The 23,269-nt window shown below is 36.4% G+C and overlaps 1 protein-coding gene, 2 non-coding genes and 1 pseudogene across 3 annotated transcripts; 1 reads left to right on the top strand and 3 right to left on the bottom strand.

Annotated features, from left to right (window-relative positions):
• Positions 1–269: 269 nt before the first annotated feature.
• LOC145166946 (protein IRREGULAR XYLEM 15-like) lies at positions 270–1,494 on the bottom strand. The gene has a single exon (XM_079086000.1). It carries the CDS (start codon positions 1,434–1,436, stop codon positions 489–491), a length of 948 nt encoding a protein of 315 aa, XP_078942126.1. The 5' UTR covers positions 1,437–1,494; the 3' UTR covers positions 270–488.
• A 1,865-nt stretch (positions 1,495–3,359) lies between these two features.
• Positions 3,360–4,139, top strand: LOC145164372 (28 kDa ribonucleoprotein, chloroplastic-like; annotated as a pseudogene).
• A 6,984-nt stretch (positions 4,140–11,123) lies between these two features.
• On the bottom strand, positions 11,124–11,197 carry TRNAV-AAC (transfer RNA valine (anticodon AAC)). The gene has a single exon. It is a non-coding gene; the product is annotated as a tRNA-Val (tRNA).
• Positions 11,198–13,492: 2,295 nt separating this feature from the next.
• On the bottom strand, positions 13,493–13,566 carry TRNAV-AAC (transfer RNA valine (anticodon AAC)). The gene has a single exon. It is a non-coding gene; the product is annotated as a tRNA-Val (tRNA).
• Positions 13,567–23,269: the final 9,703 nt, after the last annotated feature.

Below are 23,269 nucleotides of genomic sequence, written 5' to 3' on the forward strand. Positions count from 1 at the left end.
CTGGTCAACTACTCCAACCCGTTTTGATCCGAACAAATTTCAACCCGTGATTCAATCCGCCCAACATGCTTATTTTGCCACCTTTAGATGGAATAGCCCAAAAGGTTACTAAAAAAACTGTTATAATGAATTAATGATAATTTTTATAATAATATTTGATATAATTAATTATATAAAAGAGTTAAAATAAAAGAAAATATTCATAAGTCAAACCAACTCAACCCAATTTCTACTTAAAAATCATAGAAACATGATAAAACTGAAGAAAATAACATCAAGAAGATATATCTTATATCTTTCTGTTAAAGAAATTACATTTACACAAATCTTTCAAGAAAAAAAAAAAAGGGAAAATTTATTTAAAAATGAACCAACCAACCACACCCAAAATCTCAAATGTTGATCATAAATAATCAAATTTTACAGCGGATATCTTTTATATATCACACATGCAATTAATAAGCCGCCGGAGAAGACGACCGATGTCCCTACCTCGCCCTGACGGAGTGGTTCCGGCAGAAGTGGCGGCTGTTACTCTCCTCCGTCACTCTTTCCACCATATAATGCGCCAATAAATCCTTAGAAGACTTCACTAAATTCTCTTTACACAAAAACTCTTCACTCGAAACCCTCTCCACTTTCCTCTTATAATCATGAACGAAAACATGAGTTTTCCGATTACCACCCTTTTTGCTCCTCGCCAGCACGCCGGCGGTGAAGATGGCCGACATCCTCCCCGGCCCCTCCGGCCAATACCCACGTGGCCCATCCACCAGTATGATGTCCCAATCCAGTTCATATAACTGATTCGGAAGATCATTCAGTCCAATTTTACAATCGGAAAACAGAAGATTTTGCACAGGTCGACATTCATTACGCACTTGTTCTCTAACAGAAGTTATAAGATCATTAAGCTCGCTGATCTTTGTCGTGTATTGAACATCATAAGCTTCAATCTCCGGGTGCTTTTCCTCGATATACGCAGCATAATAACGGTTTTCATCGATGAAAACAGTCCGGCCATGGTGGTTCAAAGCGTTCCAGAGAAGGGTCTCCGGCGTCAGGCCGAAAACAAGAAAGTTACAAGGTGACGGACATTGCCGGAGGACGTCGGAGATTTGTTTAATATCGGTGTTTGACATGTGATCGGAGCTGTTGGTGTTGGCTGCGTAGTGAATCAGGGCTTTGGTGACTGATTTCGGAAGGATGTGGTGGTTGAGGGTTGATGCAGCGGTGGTGATGGAAGTTGCAGCGGCGATGGTCGTGGTGGTGGTGGTGAAGGTTTCGCGTGTGTAAATGAATGTGAGGAGGGAAGCTACCGCAAAAATGGAGACGGCGGCGATGAGCCAGTAAAGGCGGGTGGAGGAAGCTTGTTTTTGAACGTAGGGGTGGAGGAGGATGAGCTTCGTGCTGCCATTGTTGACGGTGTTCTTCATTGTTTGTGTGTGTTTTTTTGAGTTGCAGAAGGGAGGTTTTTGAGTGATTTTTAAAGAAGGAATTTGGATTGAGCACCAATTAAGGGTTGAAGCAAAAGGGATTGATGGAGACGCAACAATGGCCATTGCACCACATTTGATTGTGAGATTTCATCTATTCTTTTATTTAATCTTGGCACCTAACTAGAAATACCCCAAAACAAATCAATGTGTAAAAAACTAAACATCAATTTTCATAAGTTGAATAAAGTTGGAAAAATTGTAAGAAAGTCGTTACATTATCATGTTTTTTTTTTTTAAAATGGAACATCTCATTTGTTAAAAAAATTTCAACTTTAACCATTTCATCTTTCTTGTAACTTGGTTGTCATTAGTTGAAATTAGGCGTTGATTTAACATGTCGACATGGCACCAAATTCACTACATTATCATTTTTTTTAAACAACTCCAATATATTTTTTCAAGTTGAACATCTTTAATCTCATCAATTGATTCACGTAAGCAATTTCAATAATACAAGGAGTACAAAGCAATCCATCAAATCCAACGACAAGGCCAAATACATCTTTACTAAATAACAAACTCACAATATACTTTGTACCTTGGAAAACAATACTACGTAAGGAACCATTGCTATCATCACATCTTTCAAACATTCATTATAAAAACCAGCCAACGATAAATTTCCAAGGCAAGACAAAGATAGCATACAACACCACAGATACACATCTTTCATACTCTCATTCATACTTCCTTAATACACAATCCCCTTGTCCTAACTTAAGCGTTAAAAGGTATTACCGGGAACCTCCTGTATTGACCCTCTTTATCTGTCCATTTATGTTCTACGATCAATATGTTACACCAATCTTAGGCCTTGCAAAGAACGACCGACAACATTGGTGCTATTAATATTCATTACCGATAAAGAACACTACAACTATGCCAAACAATAACAAACCAACATATCTGATATAGCCACACCGATCAGTCCAATATACATGAGGAAAGTCTTCGTCCGAACACATACTACCATCTTACCAACTATAATTAAGGATCAGGCGATCCCACTCGGCAAGAAAGAGAAGAGAGCAATGCAAGAGAAAGCCTAGAAAAAATTGAAAAAATAACTCCATCGATAAGCACTAAAAATGTCCAAGGGAGTCTGGAACATGTCAACTCCCAATACAATCATATGTACAAGTCGAAACATTTGAAAGCACGAGTACATGATTCAGAGGGACTTCCAGGAAGTCACCAAGTACCATGGTTCTAAAAGGCGTGCCATGGCGCAAGGTGTGATGTAGCCATTACAAAAATGTCCAATGCGAGTTTGTTAAGTGTAGCGCTCAAATAATGCGTCAAGGCGTGCCTTATCACGTTACGGCGCGAGTTTTTTTCAAGACGTGAATTTTTTTGTTTCTTCTGATCGAACCTAAAACAATTGAGTTTTTGTTAATTTTTTTATATTAAAGGATAATATAACACTTCTAAAGCTTGATATATATATATATATATATATATATATATATATATATATATATATATATATATATATATATATATATATAGAGAGAGAGAGAGAGAGAGAGAGAGAGAGAGAGCTAGGTTCAGGTGTTTAAAGTAATTATTGTGTTACTGTATGCATAAATGTGGGTCAATCAAATTTTAAAATAAAAATAAATAATTAAATTAATAAATAAGGGTAAATAGGTAATTTGATAATTAGTTTCCACAAATAATATCCTATAATTATGGTAATTTGATATTAATCACGTATATTTATAGATGATAATTTTAGGGTTTCAATTTTCCAATTGACTTCTACCCAGAGCCAAGATCAAAATCTCGATTTCTCGACATCAACACATCACTCATCAGCTTCGTGACATTCGTCGTCCGTCGATTGGTCACAGCAATTGACACAACACCTCATATTGGTCACTCCAATTCGTGACCAACACCTTAGATTGGTCACAACAATTGACACAAGAAACTGAACCAGTAGATGAAGAAGATGCAACTAACGAAGAAGAAGAAGAGGAAGAAGAATCATATTTAGAACCACCTGAATAGGCAAAGCTTTTTGTCGGTAACTTACCCTGCGATTTTGACAGCGAGAAATTGGCTAATCTCTTCAATTCTGCCGGAGTAGTAGATATCGCCGAGGTATTAATCGATTGACTTTTCAGTAATTTCTTAATTAATTTCGTATGTTGCATAATGTGTTTACAATGGCCGATTTGATGTCTGGTTTTAGGTTATATACAATAGGGATACAGAACAAAGTAGAGGATTTGGGTTTGTGACAATGAGCACAGTAGAAGAAGCTGAGAAAGCTGTGGAGAAGTTCAATGGCTATGTAAACTTAATCTTCTTCTCCATCCATCCATCTTAATTACTACATATTCACATTAATCTGTAATATTGTTATGAACAAAAATAGGATTTGAGTGGAAGGGCTCTTATTGTAAATAAGGCTGCACCAAGAGGTTCACAACTAGAAAAACGAGTGGTGTGGACTTCTTTCAAGATCTACGTGGGTAACCTAGCATGGCAGGTGGATAGTGAACGTCTGGAGCAGGCGTTTAATGAACATGGGAAAGTGGTCGATGCAAGGGTGATTTATGATCGTGAAAGTGGAAAATCATGTGGGTTTTTGTCAGCTTCGTGACATTCGTCTCTGATACTGTTTTATTTTAATTACTTCAAACTTATATTTTCCACATTTCAGATCAGTATCCACATGATAATCTGTAAGATAACATGAACGTTTTTTCATGAATCCATTAAGATTAATTCAATTTCTCATAAGTTGAAAGCTTTACCATACATACAGTTGAAGTTCCAAGATTTTGATTTTTGTTCAAGTTCTTGTTTTCATACATTGCAACTGCAACAAGACTACAACCCTTCATTCATCTCTAGTTTCTTGAACTCTTGGTAACTTGAATTTGTTTCTTCAGAGCCAATGCACAACAACCAAAACTATTTGTTGGGATGATCCTCATCCTTATTTTTTATGAAGCTCTTGCCCAATATGGTCTCATTGTTGGCATCATTCTTTCTTCTCGTGTTGGTCAATCCAGAGCAGATTAGAAGGTATTCATTCTTTCTGATTTAACACTTCATTTATGTGGACAATGCAGGATCTTGACAAGGTTGAATTCTGAAAAGGTATCAAGTTTGTTTTTGTAAATGATTCAATGGTTGATATTGGTGAGATTCCAATTCTATTGGAATGGAATCACAAATTCCAATTCTATTGGAATGGAATCACGAATTCCAATTCTGTTGGAATCATAGAAGTTGATGCTTGAAGAACGGACCACGAAATTGAAACGGACCACATTATTCTTTTAGAATGTATTAGTCGTTGTTAGATTTTGATGTAATTCTTAACAATTGTTACCCGTATTCTATAAGAAATAATGTATTTTTTGTTTTTATTCTTCAATTGATTGTTCAAGAATTTGTTATTCTTCAATTGATTATTCAAGAATTTGTTATTCTACAAGAAGTTTTTAAATTCATGATCAAGAAATAGGTTCAAGAATATTTTTATTATTTATGGTTCAAGAATATTTTTATTTTTTGAATATACTCATAAACATATTCTGTCAGAATGTCCGAATTAAAAGAATTATAATTCGTAAAATCGGATTTTTAAAATTAATAGAATCTATGATCCCTTAAAAAATGCAATTTTCCTTTATTAAATCTATATTAATTGACTAAATTACCCTTATAATTAATTAAGATGATATTTTTCAATTATATTTAATTCAATAATATATATTAATCACTTTCTTAAAATAAGTAAATTTGATTGGCCCACATTTATGCATACAATAACACAATAATTACTTTGAATAGAATAACCTAAGCCTATATATATATATATATATATATATATATATATATATATATATATATATATATATATATATATATATATATATATATATATATATATATGATATAATTCTATGATTTATCTTTTTTAATGTATATAAAATTGTCACGCCTTGAAAAACGTCATGACTTAGGTTTGACCTTGCCGCCCAGCCCAAGCCTCACGTTATTTAGAACTTTACCAAGTACACTTGGGAGACAGAAAATCCGAGGAATGACATGTATAAGTACTCCTACTCTGTCACACCCCCGGACCAAACGGTGGAAACGTCCGGAGGCGGGTGACTTCATTGTGCAGTATCATAACAATCGAATATAAATGAAACAGAGCAATCCAAACATCATACATTGAGATAACAAACTTACATTGTTTACATATTGTATTTGTTCTTCGAATTACACAAAAGAGACATAAGCAGAAAAATCCAAGCTACAGCTAAAAGTCTTGCATCCGTGTCCCTTGTTACCTGCTTACTAGGTACCTGAGAATACAAGTCGTTTTGAAAAGCGTCAACTAAAAAGTTGGTGAGTTCATAAGCAGTTTTGTGTATAAAATCGTTTACACTTGTTTATAATCGTTCTTGTTGTACTTTCAGAAAATCCGATATTTTCTATGAAATCGTTTGAAGTCTTGCCTTGAAAATCATGAATATGTGTATGCATGACATTACTTTTGTTCATCCTTATAAGGAGTGATTTTGCAAAGTAGTGTGATTTGTAAAAGCGAGCTGTGTCCGAGAATAGTTCGTTTGAATAGTAACAATCAATCGTTTCAAGAAAAATCCCTTATTTTCAAAAAGGAAATATTGTTGAAAATCTTGTTCCTCTTATCGAGTAAAATTGAGTGTGTGCTTTCTAGTTTATTGTTATCGAAATCGTAGAAAAATCATTTTCCCCAGAAAATCCTATATTTCCTGCTATAAAATAATCGTAAGTTCTAGTTTCCAACTATGTATATGTGTGGGTTAGTTTATCGTTATCAAAATCGTTTACAAACGTTTTCCATAGAGTCCTACGCTTTTTAATTTGTAAAAAATAGCAGTATTACGACTCTATACTTGTAGGAGAAAGAATCAACATGGCTATTGTGGACATTCTACGCGATGAAGAAGGACAGTCAACACAACAAATGCGGACCATCACCTATCACGTGTAGGACAGTCAACACAATGTGCCAAAGTTTATTTATGACGTTTTCCTTACATAAATTTCCAGTTAATATAACATATTCTAGTGAGTCGTTATAACCATACTAATCTAACGAAGTGCCTGTTGTGGCGTTTCTCAGGCGCCCTCGGTTTGGAAAAAGACATTTGTCACCCTAGACTGGCCTGTCTAGCTGTAGCGAACAACGAAGGTGCTGGGTGTCAACCCCGTATAGATCTATACACAAATTCCCGCTCTCCCTCCAGGAGACTCTGGCTATAACTCCTTACAGGACTTAGACATACACTAATATTTTTATATTTAGGTACTTTTAAGATTTGTCTGACTAGAATATTAACAACCTTTTGAGAAATCGTTAGAGATCCATTATTTGTTAGATAAATAATGAAATTCGTACTTATTGAATAAAAATATTGTTCTCGTTCCATATCATTGATTGTGCTCGTTAACTAGGTGCTCGTGTTCGTTCCTTTTCGTTTATTGAAAAATAAGTCATTTTAGTCGAGAGAAAAAGTGTCAAGTTATAATTTGTATAAATTTATAACTGCCGGTTATGACACGCATTTTCTGTTTTATGACATATAGAACATTACTTATGTTGTTGGAGGTTTTACGACAACAGTTTATGACATGCAAATATTTCTGTCATAAAGGCTCCATTTGTGTATTTTCTTGACTCAAACTTTTATATTGAATATTTATAAAATACTCCCTGACGGTTTGCAAAATAGTCACAAAGTTCCCATTTTCGAAATCACTAGAAATAGTGTCAACTTATCAAGGTTCATTTTTATAAGTTTTATTTATAGACATGAAAGCATAGATAAAGGGCTTAAGTTGGACACATCCAATAGTTGGGAGGCTCTTTTGTACACAAAGTATCTTCTGTTTCTTATGAAGTTGTGAAATATTACGTTCATGAGGATATTACTAAAATATTAATTTAATAATATTTCACACACACAAACAAACATACGTACACATGCAATTATTCAAGTATTTAGGCAAGATTTGACTTGTACTCTCCCCCAAAAACATTAAAACATTGAAAATGTGGGGTATGAAGCTCACCTTGAGTTGGTTGAGGAGCTGTTTGGAGTTATAGAGTGAAGATCTCAAGCTTAAACTCTTGCTGAGATGAGGAACTTCCTTGGGAGAAAGTTATCCTAAAGGTGATTTTTCACATATTATTATGAATAAAATAATGTGGATTCATCTTGAAATATTATAAAATATTAGATGAGTGGAGGAATTTACCTTACAACTCCAGGGAGAAGTTTAGAATTTTGTTTTCAGCAAGTTCTTGTTCTTGCTTGGAGATGAGTTTTGAGAGGAAATGAGAAAAGTGAGAGAGAAAGTGGAGTCTAAACTCCCTCACTATCGTTGCTTTGGAGTATAAGGAAAAAGGAGGAATATTTGGTGCATGGGTATCTGGTGGTCCATGCATGGATATTTGGTGGGTAAAGTATGAAATACTGTGATTTGCATGGGAAATGAGAACTTCATCAAATCACAAAGTCAACTTCCTTGTCCTTTTCTTGATTTAGGATAAGGTTTTCCTAAATCCCAACCATTTATTTTTATAAAGAATATGCTTAAAATAATTAATTTTAGCATAAAATATGGGTTTATGGGGTTTAGGATAGGAAAAATACGAGTTTGGTGTAATTTCCGGCGTCAAAATGCCTTAAAATGATGAAAAAGTCCGAAAATAGTGAAAATCCGGAGTGGGGGTTGGTTCTTGCGAGGGTCCGAAGCACTTAGAGGAATTCCGGAGCCATTAAGCAAATTTCGGAGTCAACAGGTGCGGTCCGAAGTGTCTCACATTTCCGGAGTGTTCTTCTCGGATCCGGAGTCAGGCGCGAATCAGCGGTCCGGTCCGGCCAGCGGTTTCCGAAGCGAGGCGAGGCGAGGCAAGAGGCTTCCGGAGCTGCGAGATTTCGGAATGGGTGGTCCGGATGAGAGGCTTTCGAAGTGGTGAGTCATCTTGGTTCCTTAGGAGGCATTCCGGACTAAGAGGGTTCCGGACCAAAGAGGATTCCGGCCAAGAGGTTCAGGACTAAGAGGAGTCCGGACCAAGAGGTTTCTGACCAAAAGGGTCCTTTTGGGGTTTCCTCTTCCGGTTTTGAGCTGTTTTCGACTAAGGAAGGTACTTAGGGAGATTTGAGAGAGATTTGAGATACGTGGAGAGATTTCACATACTTGGAGAGATTTGGGAGAGATTTCACATGCTTGGAGAGATTTGGGAGAGATTCACTATTCTTGGAGAGATTTGAGAGAGATTCACTATACTTGGAGAGATTTCGCATACTTGGAGAGATTTGGGAGAGATTCACTATTCTTGGAGAGATTTGGGAGAGATTCACTATTCTTGGAGAGATTTCGCATACTTAGGGAGATTTGGGAGAGATTCACTTTTCTTGGAGAGATTTGGGAGAGATTCACTATTCTTGGAAAGATTTCGCACACTTAGGGAGATTTGGGAGAGATTCACTATTCTTGGAGAGATTTGGGAGAGATTCACTATTCTTGGAGAGATTTCGCATACTTAGAGAGATTTGGGAGAGATTTCACATACTCGGAGAGATTTGTGAGAGATTCACTATACTTGGAGAGATTTGCATTCTAACACTTGATGGCTCCTTAGGAACTCATATTGTACACTTAGAAGTGTTAGCAAAAGTCTCACAATAGTACTTACTTACCTGAGGACATAATTTTCTAGCCAAAAGTGCTAGTTGTGACATACTCCAATATTATATCAACATATGATACGACCTACGTCCAGTTTGCAACAACCAAATAATGCAGGGGCGGTTATAGGGTGGGTCCATGGTGGCACCGGCAACCCCTGACTTTTCCGGACGCAGTGGAAAATTTTTCGAAAATTTTATTTTTTCTACTATCGTGTAACCCCTGACTTTCCCGTGACACCCATACTGTGAAATTTTGCGTCCGCCCCTACATAAGTGCACATGACCATACAATTCCACCTTCCAGAATATAAAGTCTTTCTGCCACAAATGACATCAGTCAGGTATGTTCTCGATCCAACCTACAATCCACCAATCTTATCACAAATTCATTGGAAATCACTACTGCCTCCCATACCAAATTCGAGTACCTTGAGAAACACAACACCTACGTAAGTGCGTACTACTTCCCAAACCAAATTCGAGTACCTTAAGAAACACACCACCTACACAAGTGCGAGTCATACAATCGGGCCGTCACCACTCATAAGGAACATCCGAGAATACTAAATCCTTACGGGCACCAACATTCTTGAATTAAAAAAATACAATGAAAGCAATGAGCCAGACAAACACATTGAATATTACAAGTTGAAGATTGATGCATATTACTTGGATGAAAATACTTTGCATCGTCTTTACAACCACCTTATCTGGACCTGAACGATTATGGTACAAACGTTTTCATGTAGAAAATATACACAATGTCAGTCATCTAAAAGAAGAGTTTTTCAGCCATTTCATATAGCAACAACAAAAAAATAAAATACACAATGAGCATGCATGCCATATTACGATGTAGAAAGGAGGAATATGAGACAATTGAAGCATATATAAATATGTTCAATAAAGAATATTGGATCCTACATAAAGAGCTACCAACATGGTCATCGCAACTTCACTTGCGATCTCCGGTTCGAACCACTCTTTAAAAAGTGTATTAGGAAACCATTCAAATCCAGGAAAGAACTCAGGGACCTATTCTATTGGCTCATAAAAAAAGGCCGAAAAGATCAAAGAGAGATAAGATGAAAATCTTTAAATGCACCCATGTTAATAAAGAACATACATTAGTTACAACCAAGTAGGACAATATAAGCCCCTATACAACAAAAACCTAAATTTTAGTAAATCAAAACAAAGACAATGATACCGACCTACAATCAGGACCAGACCTATATCAGACGGTGGACAACATGGACAACCTGCAGGGCCAATCTTTCATAGGGGACTCAATACATGCATTTGGTATCCCATTAACTATTTCGGAAAGAATATTTATGAAATTTGGAAAAAGAAGAAAGAAGGTTTAGCGACTCCGCCCTAGACTCCTATTGGCTAGTGAGCTAGTTCCCCTTATCTAGAAAGTCAATATCCCGAATAATGGATCCTCATCATTATTTTTTTAAAAGCTTTAACTTTTTATTTTTTGACTGATCTTCGAAAAATCTTATATAAATGAGTCAAATTTGTCTTTTTCCCTAAAAAAAATAAAAATAAAGTGTCCAACCAGCTCCTTCCGTATGTTTTATATTTTACGGTAACCCGGAATTTCTTACTTTAAAAAACTATATCATTTAAATAAGAAATTCTGTTTAGATTTCTAGCCTAAAACAAATTTTTATAATTGGAATTCAGTTCATTGCACAATTTTTTGGAGCAAATTTCTACAGTTTAGTTGTATTGAAATAACAGAAATTATATCTTTTAATTTCTCAAGCAATTATATCGTCCTTTTGGCCCAAGCTAAGATACAATTAAATCAAGAATTAGAATTATAAGCCCAAAATGGTAACCAGACCGAAATATGATTAAGCAATAAAGTTATAATAAACAGAAAAAAGAATGAATTTGGCTTCGCCCGGGTTCGAACCGGAGACCTTCAGTGTGTTAGACTGACGTGATAACCAACTACACCACGAAACCGATGTCTATTATTCCCATAAATAGCAAAATATTCTTTCGATAGTTCCTTCAAAACTTAGAAAAAAAAGTTTATAATCGACCCATGGCCTGATCAAACCGCTTAAATCAATCCGATTTTGAGCTTCTTATTTTAATTTGATTTTTGGCCAGATCAAACCGCTTAAATCAATCCGATTTTGAGCTTCTTATTTTAATTTGATTTTTGGATTTGGGTTTCAATTCAATCATTTTGCTAACATAATATACATCCCTAATTCCAAATACAACTTTTGACTCTTGAAAGTGAAATCTTCAAAAAAGTTCTAAAATTTTATCTTAATTTACGAAAAAGTTTCAAACTAAATTTTGTTTACGAAAAAACATTAATTACCGGTAAAAATGACGATTTGACCATTTTTTTCCGGTTTATCGGTTTTATTACTTACCTGTTTCACTAAAGTCTCATTATTTTACCCTAATTTGTGAATAAGTCCCAAAATAAAATTTACTGATGATTTGACCATTTTCTCTATGTAACATACATTTTACCGGTTTCATTGTTGACCCGGACGCCTAGTCATTAAATGAGATGATGAGATGGATATGTTGAGTTATATAATGTTATGTTTAACATAAAACTTGATATCCTGATGGATTGTGTATTTTTTTTGGAACATAAAATGCATCCAACGAAGACTACAATAATTATATAAACTAACAACAACTGCGTTTTTTTTTACGTTTATAAGAAATATCAAATTGTTTATCTAATCTTATGTAACCCAATATATCCATCTCATCAAACATCAACTCATTTTCTGCCATTTTTTCTTTGAAACACATTTTATTGGTTTCATTGCTAACGTAGATATATAGTAAATGAGCCGATGAGATGAATATCAAATTTTATAGTAAATGTAGCATTATATAATCCATCGTATCCATCTTATCAACTAATTTAATGACTAGGTGGTTGAGTCATCAATGAAACCGATAAAATGTATGTTACATGAAGAAAAGAGTCAAATCATCAGTAAATTTTATTTTGAGACTTATTCACAAATTAGGGTAAAATAATGGGACTTTAGTGAAACAGATAAGTAATAAAACCGGTAAACTTGACAAAAATGGGTCAAATCGCCATTTTTACTGGTAATTCATGTTCTTTCGTAAACAAAATTTAGTTTAAGATTTTTTCGTAAATTAGGGTAAAATTTTAGGAATTTTCTGAAGATTTCCCCTTGTTGAAAAGGTTAAAATGTTCAAAAGTAAAACCTATACACTTCTAAGATTTTTAACAATTTTGTTTTGAGATTTTAAAAACTAATTGTTTAAGATATTATAATTGTGTTTTTTTAGTAATAATCGTTACAAATATATATTAATGTCGAAGTGTTTTTAACAAAATTTTCACCTTTTGTTCTTATTGTGAGCTATCTAATATAAATGTTGATAACTATTATTCATATAATTGGACTAGTTTCTTTGTAAACATATTATTCTCTGAAACATATGATTTTTTTTTTACTAATTGTTGTATCCAAACATGTGATTGATTAAGTTTATGTGAGTTGATGGTGACTTTATGCAAGAATTTTTGAAAACAAATGATCTTTTTACTAATTATTGTATTCATCCATTCGATATGTTTTATATTTTATGGCAACCATATTTTTTACTTATAAAATTATATCTTCTTAAATTAATAAATAAATAAATTTATTTTTCTATTGACAAATGTCATAATATTAGAAATTCTCATTAATATTATATGTCACCTAAATTAATAGTTAATTCTTCATTTCAAATTTCAAATTTTAAATTTCACATTCTAATTATATTAAATTAATAACATTAGAATAAAAAAATAAAATAAAATTAATATATATTATAAGGTGATATAATTTCTTGTATTTATTTAAATCAACGTTAATAATTTTATATAACTAAAAAAATATATTTTAATTAATAATTTATTTAAAATAATTTATTTGAAATAATTAATTAATAATTTTAAATTTTTTACTATGAAAGTTTAATTTATTTTATAATCGTGGTTCTAATGGGTTATAAACTAGTATTTTAATAAGAAATTGTGGTTAGAATTTTATAATTGGAATTCAGGTAAGTTTTGGGAGCAAACGTGTACAGTTAAGTCTACTAAAATAACGAAAACTATTTATATTATTTTCGAAAATGGCAAGTAGTGTATTACCCTTTTGGGCCAAGTTCAGATTACAATTAGAAGCCCAAAAAATGGTAACTGGACAGGAATATCATTAAACATCAAAAATTATGTGCAAAAAAAGCAATTTATGGCTTCGCCCGGATTCGAACCGGAGACCTTCAGTGTGTTAGACTGACGTGATAACCAACTACACCACGAAACCGATGTTCGTTAATTTAACAAACGTTAAAATGTTCTTTAGCAAATGTCTCCAAAAATCAGAAATAAAAGTTTATAATTGATTAATGACCGGATTAAACCGCTTAAATTAATCTTAGCTTCTTATTTTAATTTGATTTTGCGTTTCAATTCAATCATGTTGCAACATATTACACATCCCTAATTCCAAATACAATTTTGAGTTAAGTTAAAATGATCAAAAGTAAAACCTATACAATTTTGATTTGAGATTTTAAAAACTAATTGTTTGAGAAAATACTATAATTGTATTTTTATTATATGATAGTTACAAAAAAAACTTATTAATATCCAAGTGTTTTTAACTAAATTTTTCACTTGTTCTTGTTATGAGCTATCCAATACAAATGATTAATAACGAATTAATGATTATTCATATTCTTGGATTGGTTTCCAATAAACCAAATTATTCTCTCAAACCTACTATTTAAAATCATCCTAATGAGAAAAACCTGTGATTTTTTCTACTAATTGTTGTATCCAACCATGTGTTTGATGAAGTTTATGAGATTCGACTGTCCCTAATGTAAGAATCCTTGAATTTTAGTCCAAGAAGTCTAAGGGGTTGTTTGTTTTTTTTGTGAACATCTGCACAACCACTTTTGTCTGCGCCGCGCAGACATATGCCCTCGCAGAGTGTTTGTTTTTTGGAAGTGCGCAGATCAAAAAACGTCTGCACGAGGTCTTCCTGGCGCAGACATGGGCCACTGTCTTCAAAGGTCTTCAGACCTCATTTTAACCTAAACAAAAAAAAACATAGGCCACCAGTTTTTTTTTTTCCTTTTTTTTGCTGAAAATGCATTTTTAATGTTTATGACATGAAATTAAGTTTGAAAAATCAATTTATTTTCACAGCTGCAGACGTTAAAAACGAACAGCCTTCTTATTGCAGTCCGCAGACATTTGGTCCACCTCTTCTGCCGCAGAGGCTTGCAGATGTAGTCTGCAGACTGCAGACATTTTGGTTTCAAAAAAACAAACAGCACCTAAATTTTAGTGACATTTATTTAGGCAATTGTACGAGTATTAACTTTCTCAATCCCTTATGCATCCATTCTTTAGGTCGCTATTTCATAATTATATTAGGTAGCGTTTGGTATACAGAACTAGATCAAACAAAATAAAACAAAACAAAGGTCTCTCACATAGATTTGACATGGATGAGACACAAACAAAAACAGATGTTGGTCAAATTAAATAAGACTATTTTATTAGATTTCAATCGCATCCAAAAAAAAATAGAATAAATAGAATAAAAACATATTTGACAAAGATACCTTTACATTTTTTTCTCATCTCTACACCCTTCATTTTGTATATCTTCTGGCCTATTCCTATAATTTTTCTATTTAAAAATTCGTTCACTAAATTTTTCTATTTATTGTTCATTATTTTTGAAAATATGTCCATGGTCACATTGACTTTACATCATTAACACATTAACAGGTCACAACTAGTTAAGTGATTTGCTATAAGTAGTTAGATCATAACTAGTTGATGATTTTTTATAATTAGCAATGTCCTTTTAAGTTACACGCAATACATTAATTTAAGCAAAAAATAACAAAATGAAATTTAGAGGGCTTAGTTTATTAACTTGTCGTCTTATAGGTGAGTTAATTAGAAACTAATGAATCTTAAGGGTCTCGATATAATTATCCTTAGTTTAAATTGGTAAGGATTTATCCCTTAATTAAAGAGATAAATCATACCAATTTAATAGGATAATCATATTTGATATATAGGATATGATACTCTTAACCTATATAACGAATTTTGACTTCCCTCATTCCCCCATCTTGGCCAAAAGAACTCATGACATCTTACCTAGGCTAGGGTTCGAGTTCATCAAGTACATAACACAATAACTTAGTCATTTTAGTGCCAAGATCACTTAATTTAGGTGTGGGTTCATCAGAAAAACTCTGGTTTGGGTTCTAGATCATCTAAGAAAATAAGAAACCAACCATAATACTCCATACAATGGGTATATATTCGATCTACATTATCTTTTGTTTTGTTGCTAAAAGTTGTAAAAACCATGATGAGTTGCTTTGTGCTCTTATGATCATCATAACCCAACAGTTATTATGCTTACAATAAATTATAGTATTTTAATTCTATTACAATAAAAAGAAAACAAAGTGATGGTAAGTAAGGATTGATCATTTACTAGGTTTTAAGAAGTGGGGGGGGGGGGGGGGAGGGGGGGGGGGGGGATGAGGCGACGCCTAGATGTTAGATTAAAGGTGAAAAGTGAGGGGATAATATACCACATAATCTTAACATTGCCTAGAAGAATACATAAATTGACATTTGTAGTAAGTGCATCATCATTCGACTCGAATGCAATCACGCCCTCATAAAATAGTTACTTCTTTATTGGCTCATATTAGTTTGCATATTGCCAACAATGTCTTTTGCATATGATTTGGACTGCCTTGGTTAATATTCCCCATATTCTTCATATGCACAACCTGTTTATTCACTTCAACGCAATTAGAATTTTTTTTTCGCATTCCTTTCGAAGCTATTCAATGATGCAAATACTTTATAATTCCAAACCACAATGAACATAACTTTGTAATAACGTGTCTACGTTGTCTACCTTTTTAACCGGGCAAAACCTATAACGTTCCAAAATTTATAACCAAAAATTTTATTTTTGTATTAATAAAACCTTCAACCAAACATGTTTATAAAAACTGTAAAGGAAACCGGAGTATATCAATAATCATCCCAAAAATACATCAGAGTCAAATAGTGCGGAAATCATGGTGTGTGTAATGCAATCATCCCGAGCTCTTCCCCTTCGATCTGAAAGTACCTAAAACATAAACTGAAAACCGTAAGCAGAAAGCTTAGTGAGTTCCTCAAAATACCGCATACCATACATATACGTCAGCTCAAGGCTGTATCGGGTCTATTTCATCCCCGAGTCTATTTCAACTCCAATGCCAGCTCAAGGTTGTACCGGGTTTATTTCACCCCGAGTCTATTTCAATTTAATCGGTATTATTCAACCGTACGAGTCTATTTCACCCCCGGGTCTATTTCACCCCACATACATATAGCAAACAGGCACACATGCATATAGAAGGAATCATAAAGACTAAAAGCACATACAGACATATCAATAAGTGTCACAGGGACCATTACCATCACACAACATAATCCAGTGGGCCGAAATTGGTGCCTTCAACCCACAAGTACAGTGAGGAAGCTCACCTCGATCCACTGATAACGAATAAATGCTCAGGTTACTGAAACGGAGAATCCCCGCGCTAACCAATCAAATAAAACCTTAATTAGTAATTAGGTTATAAACCATAACCGGGGATCTAATCCATTAATCCCGAATCCTAGGGTATAAACCATTTCACATCTTTCCCTTAATTGGCCCAATAAACCATGGCCTAAACCCAAAAGCACCTGAAGCCCTAAAATGACCCAAATGCATAAAGTTCTAAGGCCTAATAATGGCCCAAATCAAAGAGACATTTGGCCCAACAAGAGCCCAAAACCTAGAGTCCAAAAGTGGCCCAAAACCAAAAGCCCGAAATGGCCCCCTGTTGAGTACGCTTAACGTACCACCTGGGTACGCCCAACATACTGCTTCACGAGCAAGGTCTTACGGAGCTTCAGCTATGTACGCCCAACGTACGCTGGAGTACACTCGACGTACGCCCCTATTCGCAAAAACTTCATTAAGCACTTAATTCCTTAAGTCCAAACGTCCATTTTGCAGATCCAGGCCTAGGGAAATATCTTAAACGATAAAGTTACCAACTTGATGCCTTTGCATGGCTCAAAGAGACTCAAACCCTATATTTAGCATTCTACTTTCACCAAATGAGCATTAACCTATGCATGGTTGATCTACAAGACTGCAACCATCAAGATGCAAACTTTATGGGCTAGGGACCTTAGAAACATCAAGAGGAGCAACTCAAAACTTATGGAGTGACATTTACTCACAAGAACTCATTCATGGGACCAAAATATATCCAAAACACCACTAGATCTAGATCTAAGCAGAGAGTAACCAAGGTCAAGACTTTATACCTCTATGAAGCTAAGAAAGGTGAGTAAAATATGGATCTACAAGCTCCAACTTGATCAATGCCCCTTCACCAAGCTTCTTCTTCTTCAAGATTCACCAAATACCTACCAAACACATACACACACAAGGGTCAAATCTCTCTAAAATGGGTTAGGGTTTCAAAATGAGGCTCTTAGGGGCAGTGGAGGCTGGTAATGAGAGAACCTTGGCGCATAAGGTTATTTAAATAGGGTCCAAACCCTAAAAATTAGGGGTTGACCCCTGACATTGTTCGCCCAACGTATAGACACATCCTTCCCTCACTTTTCCTTTAATGCCAATAGGGACCAATTTGCAAACCATTTCCATATCAAGGGCCAAAATGTTAAATACCTGGAATCAAGTGTTACAATTCCCCTCCCCCCACTTGAATTAGACTTCGTCCTTGAATTCCGATGCCACAAATAACTCGGGATAATGCTCTCGAATCTCGTCCTCCGGCTCCCACGTCCACTCTGAACCCTTTTAGTGTTGCCACTACACCTTCACGAGATCCACCACCTTGTTTCGCAGAGTCTTCATCCTCCTATCAAGGATCGTCACTGGTCTCTCTATATAATTCAGACAATCATCCACCTGAATGTCTTCCAATGGAACCATTGTGGAGTCGTCAACCAAGCATTTCCACAACTGAGAGACATGAAATGTGTTGTGAATCTGACTGAGTTCCTCAGGTAGATCCAAACGATACGCAACCCTGCCCACCCGCGTTAAGATCCTGAAAAGACCAATATACCTGGGGCCCAACTTACCCCGCTTCCTAAATCGGATGACACCTTTTCAAGGTGACACCTTCATGAGTACCATGTCCCCAACTTGGAACTCTAAGTCTGATTGGCGTCTATCGGTATAGATCTTTTGTCGACTATGTGTTGTCTGAAGTCTGCCACGAACCTGCTGAATCAATTCTGTCATTTTGAGTACCACCTTCGTACTCCCCATAACCCGCTGACCGACCTCACCCCAACATATCAGGGTCCTACACTTCCTCCCATAGAGCATCTGAAAAGGAGTTCGATTAATGCTCGCATGATAACTGTTGTTATACGAAAACTCCACCAAAGGGAGACACATATCCCAACTCCCACCAAAATTCAGTACACATGACCGAAGCATGTCCTCCAATGTCTGGATAGTACGCTCGCTCTGACCATCAGTGTATGGGTGGAAAGTCATGTTGAAATGCAGACGAGCACCCAACTCCCCATGAAATCTCTTTCATAACCTGGAAGTAAACCGAACATCCCTATCAAAAACAACCAAAAACCGGTACCCCATGTCGTGCCACAACCTCCCGAATGTAGATGTCGGCCAACTTCTCAACTGAGATACTCTCCTGGATCAGAATAAAGTGTGTAATCTTGGTCAACCGATCCACGATTACCCATATCAAATCTACTCCACGCGCCATCCGTGGAAACTTCATAATGAAGTCCATCGTGATCTCTTCCCATTTCCAAACGGGAATATCTAACGACTCAATTTTGTAGTGAGGTCGTTGGTCTTTGGCCTTGACTTTCCTGTAAGTCAAACACCTCTCCACATACCAGGCTACATCCCGCTTCATGCAGGGCCACCAGTAATCAAGCCGGAGATCTCTATACATTTTTGTCGCTCCAGGATGAGTAGAAAACCTCGAATTGTGCGCCTCCTACATCAAAACCTGATGCACATCACCCCAATATGGAACCCATATGTAACACTCGGAATCTAGAAGGTTAATTGTGGAATTATGCCAATTTCAAGTTGAACTCGACGAGTTGAAGATGAAGAATCGTGAGGATTTAATGGGTATACTCGACGAGTTGAGGAGAATCAACTCGACGAGTAGAAGTTGTTTTGGTCGCGAGATTAATGAGAAAAATCAGCGAATTGGAGGAGCCAACTCGACGAGTTGGGCGCTATTTAGGAAACCCTAACTTTGGGGTTTTACACCCTATATAAACACCTTAAGTTCCACGTGTTGGCCTCATTTCCAGCCTCCGTAGCCCCTAACCCTAATCTCGAAACCATAGAGCCTCCAAGAGTGTTGTGAGTCCATTGTGTGTGTTTTGGTGTGTGTTTGAAGCTCGTTCAAGGAGGAGAAGCTTGGTTCAAGGTGGTGGTTCAAGAAGGAGCTCATAAATCTTGATTCTCTACTCCATTTCTAGCATATTTTGGGTATAAAGTTCTCACCTTGCTTAGTATTGGCTTAGATCTCTTCTTGGGTTTATTTGTATGCTTTTAGCCATGGATGGGTGATTGTTGAGGAAGTAGAAGTCCCAAGTGTTTATCCTTTCCAGATCTATGATCTTCATGAGCTCTTTTGGCATAAAGGTGCCAACTTTATGGTCTTAAGGGCTTCATGCATTCATTAAGTTCTTCTTTTGGCCTCTTTTAAGCTTTTGAGCGTCTTCTAATCATGAATAAGTCTAAAGTTGGAAACTTTACATGGCCATCTAGCCTCATATGGTCAGATCTACATCTTGGAGTTGTGTTCTTGTAGATTAAGTGCTTAATGATTAAGTCCTTACCCTTTTAAGTTTAGGGTTTGGGTTTTGAACCCATTTTGGTGGTTCTTAGGGGTAAAGTTGGAAACTTTACCCTTATTGAGGCCATTTTAGTTAAGATTTGGGTTGAGAAGCCCTTAGTTTCGAAAAGGTCGGCTTAATGAATTAAGAGGTTGGGTTTCTGGCGAACTCGGCGAGTTGATGGGGTTTTGCCCGATATTTTCGATCTAATGAAGAAACTCGACGAGTTGAAGGGCAACTCGGCGAGTTCGGTCAACTTGGACCGTTGACTTTGACTTTTGATTTATGACTTTGAGCAAGTTTGTCCCAAGGGGTAATTGAGGTATTCTGAATTGTAATTAAGGGAAGTATGTGCTTAGGATAAGGCCCATATGGGATTGGGCCCAATTTGGAAAATTGGGCAATTAGTGGGCCTTTGTGGATCTTTTGATTTTGGGCCTTCTTGATTATTGACGTTGGGCCTCAGTTTTGGTTATTGTTTGGGTCAGGGGTAAAATGGTTATTTTACCCCAAGTATGGTTAGTAGGCCTTGGAATGGAATCCAATTGTTTATTTGGTGTTAATATTGATCTGATAGTTCGGAGGTATTGTCAGGCCAACAAATATGGATTTCTATCAGGAAGCTTCTGCATTCGAGGTGAGTTTCTTTATCGGGTTTACCGGGTCGAAGGCACCAATGACGGCCCATGTTTATGTTATGTTGATAGAATGCTAGCTATCTTTATGACTCTTGCATGTACCTGTGTTTATATGCTTTTGGACTAAGGTTCGATGTCGGGCGAAGCCCGATGACTATTTGTATGTTATGTATATTACATGTGTATGTGTTTATATGCTTTCCGAGCTCAGCTCGATGACCGGACGGGGCCCGATGACCGGACGGTCCACTATATGTTTACTTTATGTTTGGTATGTGGTATTTTGGGGAACTCACTAAGCTTTGTGCTTTCAGTTTGCAGTTTGTGTTTCAGGTACTCCAGTTTTCAAATAAAAGGGGCTCGAGACGATCGCAGTGCATACACCCATGTTTTCCGCAATATGTGATATTTGGGAATGAACTCTAATAATAGTTTTTATTTAAATGCTTTTCAATGCTTTGACAAAGTTACAATGGTGTTTTGAATATAATAAAAAATGAAATTTTTAACCTTGATTTTTTGGATGTTACAAGTTGGTATCAGAGCTGGGGCACGGGTCCATGTGTTCGATGGGGACTTCGAACCCTATAATGGGGTGGGGGGGGTGAAGGTGGGTTGCACATGATCCCACATTGACTTGGAAGGAGAACGAAGCATTTCCTTATTATGGGTGTGGATACCTTCCTTGTCACAACGCATTTTAAAGCTGTGAGGGCAACAGATCCCATAAGAACTCTGCAGTTAAGTGTGCTCGGGCGGGAGTCGTACCGGGATGGGTGACCCCCTGAGAAGTCCTCGTGCTGAGTGGCCCAAAGCGGACAATATTGTGATACATGCCAGATGGGGATGTTACAAGTTGGTATCAGAGCCTTGGTTTGAGGGATTCGGGCATACTCTCGGGTGTTCCTGAACTCAAACTGAGGGCTTGGTGAATTTTTTTTATGAAATAAACATTTAATTAAAAAGGGGATTTTAATCAAAGAAAGGGGTGTGATGCGTGCAATCGGCCGAGCTCAAGTAAGTGGTTCTCAAAGTACCAATACATGTTTATTATGTGATATGATATGATTATGTGAATCACATGCTAGATTAGGGCTAAGGATCTGCTCAGTATTATATGATAGGAGAGATTCCTTTTATGTGTCTGATTGTATGAGCCTTAGAATTGCATGCTAGTATGGATTTCTGATGAGTGAGTAGAATGGCTCGATTATTGTATGCTGGTTAGATTTTCCGTTGCCGGAATGCTGCTTGCTTTGTGCTTTGTGGGGCTCTTAGCAATGCGAGTTAGCTACTAAGTAAATATGCTAAGTCACATGGAGCACATGCTGGATAATCTCAGAGTGATGGACTTGACCCTATTACGCAGCTCTTGTTTGAGTCCAACCGTTCTAGGATTGAGTCTTTTACTCAAAGGATTATCTGATCTCTGTTGCATGTGACTATATTCATGAGGTAACTAGTTGACATTAATGGGAATCCTTCAGCAGCTGAAGGCGGGGTGAGGTCGGGAACCTAGGAAAGCCTATGATATGTTTTTGTGGGTTAGTGGTGCAGATTAGTGAGTCTTGGCGCATTGGTTTGAGGAAGTGACTTAGAGGATTCGGGAGGATTGTTGAGGAAAGTATGGATAGGTGTGGAAGGTAGTATTGGGCCCGTACTACTGAAAGTACAGGATCCATACTCGAATCAGTGAGAGTCTTGGAGAATCTAAGAAGCTGATGGTGTAACATCCATAGAAATTCATGCCAAATTTAAACTTTTTAAAACATTTCAAACCAATGATTATTACAAAACTTGTTTTCAAAATAGTATAATGTCATAGTATCCCAGAATCAAATCATAAAACATAAGGAGGTGCACGATCACTCATTTGCCTTCTCGCGATCGTCAGAAGTACCTGAAACAATAATCGATAAATGTAAGCTCGAAGGCTTAGTGAGTTACCCCCAAAATACCAACTCCATAAAACATATCAATAACATATAAGCAAACACAGCATGCATAATGAGCCATCAGTCTGAATGGATCGCCTCACATGCCATCAGTTTGTCTGGACCGCTCTCCGAGCCTTCGGCATGTCTAGACCGCCTCTCGGGGCCTCCAGCCTATCCGGACCGCTCGCCGGGCCTTCGGCCTGACTATATGCCCTCTCGGGTCTGCAGTCTACTCGGTCCGCCCTGGGTATCTTGGCCTACAACACAAAGCAGGACCTGCCTCAACCCAATCCACCAAACCAACAAACATGTGTACATAAATATCATACGCTAGCATGCAAGTACAGATAGTCATACAGATCTAACGGATCACTAACATGGCAATCATCCTATAACCAGGATACCGATCTAACCGATCAATAACATAACAACCATCCTATAACCAGAATACCGATCTAACAGATCTCTAACATAGCAACCA

Source organism: Lactuca virosa, chromosome 3 (assembly GCF_052849685.1).
Source record: "Lactuca virosa cultivar CGN04683 chromosome 3, Lactuca_virosa_CGN04683_v6, whole genome shotgun sequence".
NCBI classification, from domain to species: domain Eukaryota; kingdom Viridiplantae; phylum Streptophyta; class Magnoliopsida; order Asterales; family Asteraceae; genus Lactuca; species Lactuca virosa.